Raw genomic sequence first — 13,863 nt, 5'->3', positions numbered from 1 at the left:
GATTTCGTATAGACTTGTATAAAAACGCATAGAAAATATCCAATGCAAACACCCTCTGGTTTCAACTGATTATAAAAGAATCAAACTACAATTATTTGAAGCCTGAGGCTAGAAAAATATGTAATTACGAGTCACTAAAGATCGTCCATATTTCTATAGCAACTTTAGCATGATATATAGATAGATATAAACAAACAGAAAAACCTTAAAGACTATTTAAAACACATTTACTCTATAACTGGCGTTTTGAAGCCCCACTCAAAATCATACCTTGACAACAAGCTATATTTATAACGTAAGTTTAATACACATTTTGCTAATTCTTGTGAAAGTAACAGTTCGTCTCTCTGTAAAATAAAGGTGACTTACCAGAAATATCCGCAATAGTTTTATGACGTTGTTTTAGCATCATTGCTTGAAAGCAGAGAATTGAAAGTTAACAGAACACCAGTTATTACGATGATAAATCTTTTTTCTTTGAATGTGAGTCACAGTTTAAGACCTGAAGTATATTAATACTTTCATATACTGTATGCTAATAACTGTTTGTACTGAAATTTCAGCTAACTTCACGTGCACTCTGATTTTCAGTAAGCTGCCAATAGTTATGAAAAGAGTTTTCATTCCTGCGCTTTCCATTAGATCTATCAAATCACTTTATGAAATTTTATATTTTAGGCCGTTACTGGTGTACCGATACCATCATACAGGTTCTCATACATACTGTACAGTGAAATGCTGGCTCCTCTCACTCTGTCAATTCCGACTCGGATAGCCTCATCTCCAAACTTTCCTTTTAACGCAACTTACACCGGCCCAAATAACTACACATCTGCTACTATTAATGTGCTAGCATATGATTCTATTATGATAAAGCTGGTCATGTCAGACCAAAGTGATGCAGCCAGCCTTAAAAACTTTGTAAAGGTGAGTACTGCATTACAGCTATATGTTTTTTTTAGAAACGCATGTACAAACGCAGTGTTTTGCTAAATAAACTGGACCTGTTTTGTTAAAAAACTAAAATTCTCATGTAAAACATTGTCACTCATTGTGAATTAAGTCAATAGCCTAAATTATGCATTAAATTAATCTTCATTTCACATGTAAATCAAACATTATTTTCACACATTATTTTTTAAGATTATTTTTTAACATGTAAAATTATGTTTTTGAACTAATGTAGGTTAAGTTCTGAACACTTCATTTTAAAATGGTTGAAGATAACCATCTGTACAGATATAGTCACACCACTTACAGTTTTATTTGCTTCTTTTAAAGCATAGCGATGCCAACAAAACTAGAAATAAACAAAAAACAAAAAAACAAAAAATTGTAAACAAAAAATTTATGTGTATAAGTTTTAAAAACATGAAGTTATCTCATGAAACTTGGCAATATGCCAACCATTTTTAAACTAAATTAATGTAATTGTAAGCAATTTAAAAAAACATTTTTATTATACTGTTTCAAAAACTGCATCTAATTTGATTTGGGTGTATCCTACAGATAATCTTGGTGAGATATTCTGAATCTTGATGAGACTTTGAATTTAGTGGTATATAATTCATGTTTGTTTACTGGTAACAAAAACGACAACAACAAATTATAAACCAATTTGTTGTAAGTTAAAAAGCAATATGCTTGGGTGGTTACGTGAATACAAATGAGCATTCACATACATTCTCATATAGATGCGTATATGAGCATAAATGTGAGCATGCACTCATCTTACAAATGTGTACATGCATATTTGTGATCATGTGAGTATGAGTGCATGAGATCATGTATCCATGATCACGTGTAAACTCGCATACAAGCCTATGTGTAATCATTAATGTGTGCTCAAACTCACACATTCTCTTGACTTATGCAGAGCTCTTGAATAATGCAGTGTTGAAATCTTTATTTTAGAAATCTTCTTTTTTGTCAGACAGCGCAGCCGTTGCAAAATAACAAAGATGGTTCAAATTATTTTACACAATAATCATTTTGGCAATTTTGAAGAAGGAAAATTCTTCAAGCTTTGTGATAGTATTTCAACATGCTTCAAAAATTGGTTCCAAGCTTTGATGATAATTGAAATTTTTCAAAAGTGGCTAGACATATTTGGTAAAAACTTAAAAGGTTGTAACAGACCCAAGTTTTTCAACTCCCTGAATTGTGGAGGTAGGTATAACAAAACACTAAAAGGTTGATGAATAGTACATGTTCGGGACTTCAGCAACTGATGATGCTAGCCCAGATTCCATCAAAGCATTACAAATATATAAAGAAAACAAGGACAATTTAGTGAGCAAGTCAAGAAAGTCTTACGTCCCTAAATAGTTCTAGAAATATTCAAACTGACCAATATTCTAGTTCCTTAAGCATTTTTCCTACAGATTGATCAAAATACTATGCTGTGGGAAATGGCAACAAATGTAACTGTGGATGTGAAAGAGGAAACTCTCCTTACTATCGAATATGTTTTCTCCTTGACTGATCCAACGGCTAGTATTGGAGCACTGGTCCAAATTGAAGGTGAGTTTCTTGATATTTTTCTAAAAAATACATACAGCCTGAAGAGTTTGTTACATTTTTGAAACTCAAGCTAAACTAAGGAAAAACTTGAACAATGCTAAAAGTAACATTCACCAAAATAACTACTTAAATCTTGACAGCAAGATTTTCAGTTGAAAAAGGGCAGAGAATTTCTTTGCTACAGTTGGTCATATAAATTATTCAAAAATTATACAACCAAGGCACTACATTTACTCAGAATAAAGAACTATTTACTAACAAAGCGCCTTGTTAATGCTGAACAAGAGTTTGGTAAAACATTTAACTATGAGCAGGAAATTATATAAAAAATCAAGCAAAATGATGTTATATAAGAGGTGAAAAATGAGAGTAGCATACTGTTAATATTGTTCAGTCAGAAAGAGGCTAAGCTATTCAAATAAGAGCAATTGAGATATAGGAATGAGCTCGTTAAACACTCTGATAACTAAATATTTCTGATGTGCAGGATGCAATCATTTGCATAGGGCAATGATTAGATCATAGAGTCGTCTTGTGAGGTGCTAATAAAGAGAGAAAAGAAAGAGAGGGGGAGAGGAAGAGAGAGAGAGAGAGAGAGAGAGAGAGAGAGAGGGAGGGAGGGAGGGAGAAAGAGAAAAGGAGAGTGAGAGGGAGAGAAACAAAGAAATAAAGGAAGAGAGAAAGAGAGAGAGAGAGAGAGGGGAAGGAAAAAAGGAGAGAGGGGAGGGAGAGAGAGAGAGAGAGGAAGAAAGAACAAGAATAAGGGAGAGCATGAAAAAAGGGGAAAGGGAGAGTAACAGAGAGAATAGAGAGAAAAAGGGAAAGAGAACGAAAGAAGGAGAAAGAAAAAAAGTGAGAGAGGAAAAGGGAGCTATTAAAATAGCGAGAGATAGAGATAGAAACTGAGAGACAAAGAAAAAAGTGAAAACAAAAGGGAGAACAAGAGAGAGAAAGTAAGAGAGGGTGTGAGGAAAAAGAAGAGAGTCATTAAGGAATTTGGGTTCAACACTAAGTTCTTTACCTGTGTCAGCCATGTATGCCAATATACCTATAATGTCTACTTTTATCCCACCTGAAAGCCAGGGGACATACCTAGCAAGTATTTGATAACACTGATCTTTGACTAGGCTCACAAAGTCAATGCTTCAGTTGTTGTACATAACTATCAAGCGTTACACTGCATTAGGTATTGCTGCAAAATGATTTATAAATCCCCCCCCCCCCCCCCCGTATTAATAATACTCACGCTGTTCATGTAGTGTTTTGTGAAATAGCACATTTAAAGCTATTTCAATGATAGCTTCTGTATTTTTAGCAGCACAATTACTAGAATAATGATAAGCTTATAATTTTCAATACATTGAAAAACAATTAAAATTGCTCTCAAAATACTAAGTCATTGGTTAGCTATGCAATTTTTTTTCGCACAAGCCCTGTAAGTCAGAAACACTGTTAATTAACCGCATTAGCGCAAAGATTGGTGGCCATATTGGTGAATTTTTTAGTAATACTGGTTTGCCGATGTTTAGATGTTTCATAACATAACATAAAAGTTGCTTTTTAGATTATTCACATATCTATGTTGTCATAAACATAGGCGTCTTATTTAACTTAAGCTGAAACAGCTTGTTTTGGTTCTTGTCAAATCTGGAGCCATGTACGCTGCAATGTACCTTGACTATTGCCAAATTTAGCTACCTAGATGTTGTGATATACTTTGCTGATAATAAAATTGTCTGTGGAAGCATTCAGGAGGAGATTAGCTTTAGTTATTAATAAAATGAAACACAAAGTGCCCTATTATCAGGCGCCTTTCTATTATATACCGAATACTGGATGTTTTTTTATGGCTGGATATATATTCCTCTCTAGCACTTCAACGCCAGACAACACTTGAGAAAAGTAATCAGTTCATATGTAAAGCCAGTTATCAGAATCTATCCAAGTTTCTCTGCACTAGACAATTTTGAGAGGTCATTTTTATCACAAAATATTTTAGAACATAGAATCGCAATCAACTTTGGCAATAATTTTTGGCAAACTTAAAAATGGTGCCATTGTGATTACACCACATATATAATGATCAAGTAATAAATTGTTGATCGACGTTACTAGCCAAACTCACTAGTTTAGAAGTAAAACTACATTTTTGCCTGGTTTAGAAATCAAATAAGTTGGAAAGCTGACAAGTCTTCACTGCTGCCATTAAAGGTCCTTTCAATCTGCTCCCTTTTACTAACATGACTATCTGATATACATCTACATGTAAGTATCTAAATGTAGCTATAGCTAATTTTACTAACTCAGGATGCGTTTATTATTTTCTAGGTATTGACCAGTCTACTGATTACATTGATATATGCTCTGGAGGCTACCAATCTATAAACGAGGATCAAGCTGCCATATTTAGCCCAGGCTATCCACTACCAAACTCTAAAATCTACAGTAATTGCCAGTTAGTCGTACCCAGTTCTCAATATCAGATTATGGACTATAACATTAGCTGGAGTGAAGCTGGAGCCTGCAACTGCACAACTGCTAGTGTCAAGGTCAACAGTGATGTTATGTGCTGCAATGCAGAGTAAGTATAGAGTTATGCTAAACCAGATGATCAGCCTGATAGTGACTCGTGGGTTAATTGTAATACATACATATAATAGACACATTAATACCATTTATACAATATATATTGAGTATTTTATTATATACATAAAAACAAATTATATATACAATCGTTTTCATGGATATATATAATCGATATATATATCTATGAAAAGTGATGTGCGTCCATGATATATATATATATATATATATATATATATATCATAGATATAATTTTATATCATGGATGTACATTTATATATAAAGTAAGGGTATGTATTGCTTCCTTATGTATATACATTGATTACATAGAGACCTTACGTATATGGATAGATACGCATATAGTTAGATAAGTGTTGAGTCGAGTAGATAAGTGTTGATATTTTTGCTAACGTGCTGGTATATGTCACAAATGTTGTGGTTGCTATGTGTAGTTATTTGTCGTATATACACATACATGTAACTATTTACAGTGCTGTTCTTTCTGATTACATATAAAATAGATAAAAAGACAGCATATGTCGTTTTTTACATCGAGCCATAGATACATGCATCTGTAGCGTCATATACTATTGTACAAGTTACATTCAGCCTGTTATATTTTAGACAACTGCCGATTGAGATTGCCTTACTCACCACCGACTTAGTCTTGGAGTTCAACCAGATGACATCAGCCATAACTAAAAGTTTTATTTTTGAATACCATGCCTGGTCTTTCGTTGACATCTGTGACATAAACCTTCAAGCGATTAATACACTTCCTTATCGTCTCCGAAGTCCTTCGTTTCCTCAGCCATATTCCCCCAACAGAGCGTGCTTTGCAGACTTTGAGATAATAGGCATTAAGGAAATAACAGTAAGTTTACCAATACTAGCCGCTCTAGATTATAACATTTAGCAATGTTCTTCTCATTCTAAAAGGTACTCTTACAAGAAAAAACTTTTGAGCTTTTCATTTGACATTAGTTTCCCATTTTGTATAGTTCCTTTGGCAGCATTGTGTATTTTAAGTCCACCGATTTTCTATTTAGTTATTTTAAAACTCTTATTTTTATCTAAAAACCCAAATACTGCTGATATAGTCTGACAATAATATCAAATTATAACCTTTGTTGAAAAGTTAGCTGAGTTAAACATTAAGAGTTTCAATTCTATTGGTCAATTTGTAAAGTTAAATATTAAGAGTTTCCATTCTATTGGTCAATTTGTAAAGTTAAATATTAAGAGTTTCAATTCTATTGGTCAATTTGTAAAGTTAAATATTAAGAGTTTCAATTCTATTGGTCAATTTGTAAAGTTAAATATTAAGAGTTTCAATTCTATTGGTCAATTTGTAAAGTTAAATATTAAGAGTTTCAATTCTATTGGTCAATTTGTAAAGTTAAATATTAAGAGTTTCCATTCTATTGGTCAATTTGTAAAGAACTTAAAAATGATTGGTTTGCTCTAAAGCTGCCCTCTCATGTTATTTCAGTCACCACTATGTATGCAACGAGGTAGCTTTAAGAGTAGAAGAAAATAATGAAAAACACAAACGAATATGAATTGATTATTTTTACTGACTCTTCCTCAGAAAGTATCACAACTATATGTAGAGAACATATGAAAAAAGGTGAAACAATATTTTTTCGTTGGCATTGCTGCTGTGGCATAAAACTTATTTTAAACATAAATGTTGAAACTAAGATGGACTTTTGGGCATTTACTAAACAGCATGCTAGTGTCAGTAGTACATCAAAAATGCTGCACTAAACCCTTGCAGACATGCAAAAACTGTTGTCGCCAATTTTTTAAATCAATAACTTATCCATTTTTATGCTAAAGGAAATGCTTCTTTTAAAGTACACTATGTTATTTAATTTGTTCTATAGAACATAATAATTCTTAATAAATATTGCAAATAGTTAAATTTTAAATTTAAATACAACCATCATACTTCATAGGCAGTATCAAACAATATAATTATAGTATATCTCAAATAACATTGAACAAAATTCAACAAAAATATTTCTATTTCCAAAAGAATTTCATTGTTACTATAGCAGAACAAAAAATAGTCTCATAAATACTTAGGTACAGAACTAACATTTTCTAAATAAAGTATAAACATAGTTATTTTGGATACATTTTATTATTTAGACATTTTTATGTTTCTTTTTTATTTTTCATCAACTTTAATTCTCACTTTTGAAGCTGCTATGTTATAATAAACTTTTAATGCTGTCTAAAAGAATTTACCTTTAGTAGATAAAAAAATATTTGCTCAAATTAGAATCAAACATTAAAAATGTTTAAATTGAGGTGGTCATAAATTTTGACTGTAATTGAATCCACATTAAAATGCTGTTTACTGCTTGGTTTTTAAATACAAACAAGGCAGCTTTCTTTCTCTTTTATTTTGTGTAAGCCTAACTGTTATATTTATGTTAGTCAGTATTTTAGTTGACATTTATTGAAAATTCTGTTGAAATTCAATCTGTTTTGTTGACAGAATATAGTACAACTGCTATGTCTGATTACAGATAGAGTTCAAAGTGTTTGACCTTGAGAGCACTACACACTGTCAACACGATTATCTTGAGGTTAGTTTCTTTAAAGATGACTCTCGAATTTGTGAAAACTCATGGCAAGGTCAAAAAGTAACGGCAGAGACAGATGGATTTTTCACTTTGATTTTTAAATCAAATTTCAACATACAAAAAGGAGGCTTTGCAATAGAGCTGACAAGTAGAGACTTGGAGCCTTCCACAACAACAATGGTAACAACCACAATCACGCCCACAACTACGCCTACAACCACACCCACAACTACGCCTACAACCACACCCACGACTACGCCTACAACCACGCCTACAACTACCACTCCCAAAACAAGTAATACACCACTCACAACTATAAAATCAGACAAAACAGCTTTGACTGACAAAGTTTCCTCTTCGACATCATCTCCAGATTATAAAACTTCTTCAAAACCAGATTCATCAACCAAAGCGATTGATCGGAGAACAACGAAGTCTAGAAGTAAGTTGAGTTAGAATCAAACTTCAGAGAGAGAAATAAAACGTGTACTAGTTTCTGCCGAAAGAAAATTTGTACTCTCTTCTTTTTTCTGAAATAAAGTTTTTACTCATTTCAAATCAAAAACAGAAGTAACAACAGTCAGGCATTATAGCATTTGAGTTATTGCTGTATTTACTATGTACTGCTTCCTATTAACATTTGCTAACTGCTACTAGTTGTCACCTTCACTTTTAACCTGTCATTCGTTGTCTTGCTCAATCACATATTTGATGGATTTTTATGACATTCCCATATTTTCTATTGCAACTCAAATGAGGCTATCATCTGTTGCAGTTTCATTGTCTACTGCCCTTCATGAGAGAGATTTTCTTTAGGGTGGTTAGATATATATTTATGGAGATTAAGTAATTTGACATTAGGTTGAAGTCTTATAACTGGTGGCACTTGAAATATGTACATTAATCCAACACAACATTTTCCAGCTCATTCAGTTCAAAAATTTGGCAATTATTTAAAGGTTGACCTGCAACAAAATTCACATTACAGTCATTTGGTATCAAAAGATTCACCATGTCTTACTCTGTTGTGTTGTAGATGCCAAATATGTGGAAATCTGATTACAAGCTCTTAAAAGCTCAAAAACGAACAGAAAATCGCAGCCATCACGAAACCGCCGTAGATATATCTATATTTGATACGGGGTCTTCGGTAAAACCCGAAGTGTTTGTCATAAACTAGTACTACGATAAGTTTTATATTGAGCTTTTTATTGGCCTTTCAATTCACGTGAGAACATACGTGACAAGACGATAACCAAATTTCGTGGTTACGTCATCGAAATAAAGAAATTCCAATCTACGGCGGCTTTTCGTTTTTGAGCTTTTAAGAGCTTGTAATCACCTTTCCACATATTTTGCACCTACAACACAACAGAGTAAGACATGGTGAATCTTTTCATATCAAATAAAGGTAATGTGAATTTTGCAGCAAGTCAACCTTTAAGAATATTATTTTGTAGGCCAGTTTCTCAAGTAATCATCTTAGCCTTGGATTAGACATTTTTTGAGTTTTTGGGAAATTACTGAGGTGGTATTCTATTGGCATTTTTATGTTTTCTGTTGGGGTTATTTCTCTTAGTAGAAGAAAAATAAGACCGTTTGAAATAAAATCATGGAATTAACTTATTTTGCAGTTTGCCTGCTTGCTTCGTTTTATCAAAAGATCTTTAACAACTGAACTTTTATCTAATATACTAAAATGTTATTTGTATCTGTTTCTCTCCTACCTCTTTTTGAAATTTTGAACAGAGAAATCTGTATGAGAACATAATTTCTAAGACTGCATAGGAACATGATGAAAAATACTTTATAGGTATATACCCATTTTTTTGAAGAGCAAAGATTTGAAACTTCTTTTACTACAAATAAATGAATAACTAGAAACATATTTTAGCTTCTTAATAAGCAATAACTTGTGAATGTGTATAAATAGAAAGAAACCTTGTTTGAATGAAAATGTTTTTCAAATATCGACTCAAAAAAGAAAATCAAAAAGGAAGCCAAAGGCAATGAAATTAATACAATGTTAAATTAGGAAGCAGTTTAACATTGTTTTGAAGTTCATGTCAGACATAGAGTTTACTTATAGTGATAAATAATTGCATGTAAAGTAAGTTACTGCAAACCTAAATAGATTATACCTATATAATATAATATAATATAATTAAACCTATATAATATAATTAAACCTATATAATATAATTAAACCTATATAATATAATATAATTAAACCTATATAATATAATATAATTAAACCTATATAATATAATTAAACCTATATAATATAATATAATTAAACCTATATAATATAATATAATTAAACCTATATAATATAATATAATTAAACCTATACAAATTTGCTATTTTATTTCTATCTTTATTGTTTTGAACCTTCCGAACTTTTTTTAAAACTTTCATAACGCGTGCTTCTAGAGCATATTTTAGCATTTTTAATTTTAATGAGTTTTTTTATTTTACATTGTCTGATGCTGTCTATGCTAAAAACTTATTTTATGGAGATTACAAGTGTCCAAATTATTTTGTGGCGATTACCGGTTTTTAGCTCCATTTAGCTTACATGGTATAAAAAATTTTGATAATGGTTTTCATGATGAGAAAATATGGTTGCTAGCCCTTTTTACAATGTTTCATCAAATATTTGTATTTTTAATCAAGAAAAGTATTTTAAACACTCTATGCCATACCAATTATTTGGTTGACTAACTATTGCCTTTTTACAATTCCTTTGAGGATTAATTTAGAAAAAATTTCTGTTTGAAATCAAATTATAGCTAATGAAGTATGAAATATTTAACAAAATATAAACTGACGCTACATGGCAGATGCTTGACTGATTGCTTTTGACATAAAACAAGCTTCTATTTGCTGAAAGGTGTTTAGGGTCTGTACACTTTTATACCTGAAATAACATTTTGTTTTTTAATTCAGGAATAAAAGTGTACAGATAATAAATTTAATTCCAGGTTCTTCAAAATCACCAAAAAAACCAAAGTTACCACCGACTAAAAAAGACACAAAGGCTGGAAAAGTTGAAAGCAAAACAGGCACACCAGGATATGTTTGGGCTCTTGTGGCTATAGGTGTCATTGGCCTAATTGTAATTGGTGGAGCTGTTTTCATGTTCAGGCGCAGAAGGTTGGTATGACATAAAGCTTGCTAGTCAAATCTTTGATAAATACTAGATATAATATAAATAAGATAACACCATAAAAATGATATAATACAATGTAGTACAATTTGGCATGATTTAGCATATTATATTATAATATAGCGTTATATTATTTAGTCACTGCTGGGGCTGTTTTCAACATATATTTTAACAAAAAATCTACATACAATTGATGACTTGTGTCTAATACTGCCATAACGCATAAACCTTCTAATGGATCATTTTAACTTTGCTAATTTAGCAATAAAAATCAATTTTGATGGATTCGAGCTATCAGAAAGGGTTGTTCATATTTTGATAAGAGCTTTAACTTAATATAGCAATTCTCATGTTTGTCTTTAAGTACGTATTTAAAATGTGGCACGGTAATGAATTTTTTTGAGATCAAATTCTTACTTGCACTTTTACGATTATGAATGGTTTTTGGGTATAAAACATGCTTTTTGCTATTCCGTAAAGATTACTTAGCATAAATGAAAAACGATAAAAAACATTCAAGAATGCCACATAGTAGCACCAAATAGGTATATAAGCTGATTAGTGAGTAAAAACTTTGAACAGACCACATAACAGACATTCCTTTGCTAGGCTTTGAAAGAACTATGTGAAGGCCGGTTTACACCACTTTTTTCAGTCTATGCATCAGCTTATATAGCAAAGTTTAGGCTAGGCTAAGCTTAAAGCTGTACTACTGTACCTCATGTCTTATTTCAACTTCTTAAACTCCTTCTTGCTACATAAAAAAGTATATTCTTGACTCCATGATTGATGAAAAATATTGTTGATGAAAAAAATATTGATGAAAAAAATTGGTTGATAAAAAATAGAAACATTTTATGCCTCATCTGAAAACAAGAATTAAAAATTTTTTTTACCAAATAATCTAAAGAACAAGTTTGGAGTATATATATATATATATATATATATATATATATATATATATATATATATATATATATATATATATATATATCTTGAGAAGATCTTGAGACGAGTGCTCAAACTCCCAGGTCTCTGGTAGGAGACCCGAGTTAGAGCAGAATTTACCACCCATACGGGGTATCCGGTGTGAGGAAACAATTTTTATATATATATATATATATATATATATATATATATATATAATATATAGTGTGATCACTAATTCCTTGGTGTGTTGTTTAGGCTTTTGTGCTACACGGCTTTCAAATGGATTAACAACGTTAACATTTTGTTTGTGAAATTAGCAGTAAAATTTATGTTAAGCGCAGCTTAAATACCAAAAACCAAACTTTTTTAGCTACTTTGTTTTGGGTTACTCAATTTCAGAATTTTGTCATTAAAAACATTGCAATGGAGTTTTTGCCAAAGTTATGGGCATGTCATTGCCAATAACTAAAGCACGCTGCATTTATGACTGAATACGTTAGTCCATTATGAAAATGAAATGTTCCTTGTTATGTTTATTAAGAAAGCTGCTTTCTAAACTAAAATGACATTTTTTTCTTACATTTAGTGGAAAGTTGATGGTGCTTCACTGTTTTTGGTTAGAGTGACAATGTGTTCAATATAAACATGAATGATTTGTGGTTAGAGTTACAACGTGTTCGATGTAAACCGGGATGGTTTGTGGTTAGAGTGACAACGTGTTCGATGTAAACCGGGATGGTTTGTGGTTAGAGTTACAAAGTGATTAATGCATGCCCGACTTTGAGCACTACAAGTGCAAAAAATTGACAAATTTTAGAAAAATAAAAAATATTAACATTATAATAATAATAATTATGTGCGTGCTGACAGAAATAGACTGGCTGATGTATTGGCATCTTTAGAACTAAGGCATGAAGACCGGAAAGATCACTGTAATTTTTCTTTCATACTTACAAAATAATAATAAAAAGTGAAATAATCAGCTACGCAACTCTACAATTATATGACTTCAGAATACAGCACCATTCACTACTCGAGAACAGCGAGGCCGATGTTAGTTTTGAAAACCCCATATACAAAAGAGAGAGTGAAATGGTTCGACTTAACAATGACCTTTAGCCATGGAGACCCCATCACGGAATGTTTGCTCATCTCCCGGACCATTTTGTGTATTGTATGTATATAAACACATTCTAAGTGTTGTAAGTTACCAAAAAACACGTTTGAAAATCTATGTTGTGTTTTTTATTTGTGAAGAGATGCTACACCACTTCTGTGACAGCAATGGTTTTCTGATGATGAGATAAATATGATGCCCAACTTGGTTACCTTTGCTTGACATTATACTTATAAGCATATGCTATAGTAAATACATACAAATTATTATTAGTAATATTACGTTCAATTCAAAAATAAGTAATGCTCTTAATAGTCGTTACTATTTTCTCAAATTATTGTCAATCATTTATTCCTGGGCGTGATTTGATTGTGACACCAGAAGATACTTGCTCAAACATTTGCAATGTTCATATATAGAACTATACAATATTGTATGTATTCATCTACATTTTAGCTACTCTATTTTGCCTGTTTGCATGAAAATAACATAATCATATAAAATAGTGTTTTCTTCTTTGTTGAATTTTTTAAAAATTTGCTCGCCACTTTATCATTTTTTAAATAGAAACAATGCCAAATTGACTACTGTTGCCATGGCTCCAAACTTTTGGCTGACAATTCCTAGCAACTTAGAAAGTATAGCAGAACAACAGGTTGCAATTGTCCTAGAAGATGACTTTCAGATTATAATGAGGTATAAGATATTTTTTGGCCACTGGTTATAGTCTTTTCTACACGTTAGAGTGTAGAAAAAAGCCTGAAAGACATGAAAGCGGATCACAGCCGCTATCCTTTGTTTACCGTTAGCTAATTAATGAGTCAGCAGAAGGTTGCATCGCGTTCATCATGTAAGTCATCATGTTCATCATGTAAGTCGTTTATGGTATCGTTATTTACAGTCTGGATTTTAGCGCTTCTATGAAGCTTTAGTTCTGGTTTGTT

At 31.7% G+C, this 13,863-nt stretch overlaps 1 protein-coding gene across 2 annotated transcripts in view; it reads left to right on the top strand.

Moving 5' to 3' along the window:
• The window catches only part of LOC137387450 (mucin-3A-like), a 31,886-nt gene extending 18,389 nt beyond the window's left edge, over positions 1-13,497 (top strand). For both annotated transcript variants that reach the window (XM_068073876.1, XM_068073877.1), the window contains exons 5-11: positions 679-927; positions 2,385-2,523; positions 4,852-5,104; positions 5,731-5,980; positions 7,647-8,145; positions 10,688-10,859; positions 12,816-13,497. In XM_068073876.1, coding sequence (XP_067929977.1) covers positions 679-927; positions 2,385-2,523; positions 4,852-5,104; positions 5,731-5,980; positions 7,647-8,145; positions 10,688-10,859; positions 12,816-12,921 — 1,668 coding nt within the window. In that variant the 3' untranslated portion in view covers positions 12,922-13,497. The remainder of the gene's footprint in view (positions 1-678; positions 928-2,384; positions 2,524-4,851; positions 5,105-5,730; positions 5,981-7,646; positions 8,146-10,687; positions 10,860-12,815) is intronic.
• Positions 13,498-13,863: the final 366 nt, after the last annotated feature.

This window comes from Watersipora subatra, chromosome 2, assembly GCF_963576615.1.
Source record: "Watersipora subatra chromosome 2, tzWatSuba1.1, whole genome shotgun sequence".
Lineage (NCBI taxonomy): Eukaryota > Metazoa > Bryozoa > Gymnolaemata > Cheilostomatida > Watersiporidae > Watersipora > Watersipora subatra.
This window is presented reverse-complemented; position numbering and strand designations above follow the sequence as displayed.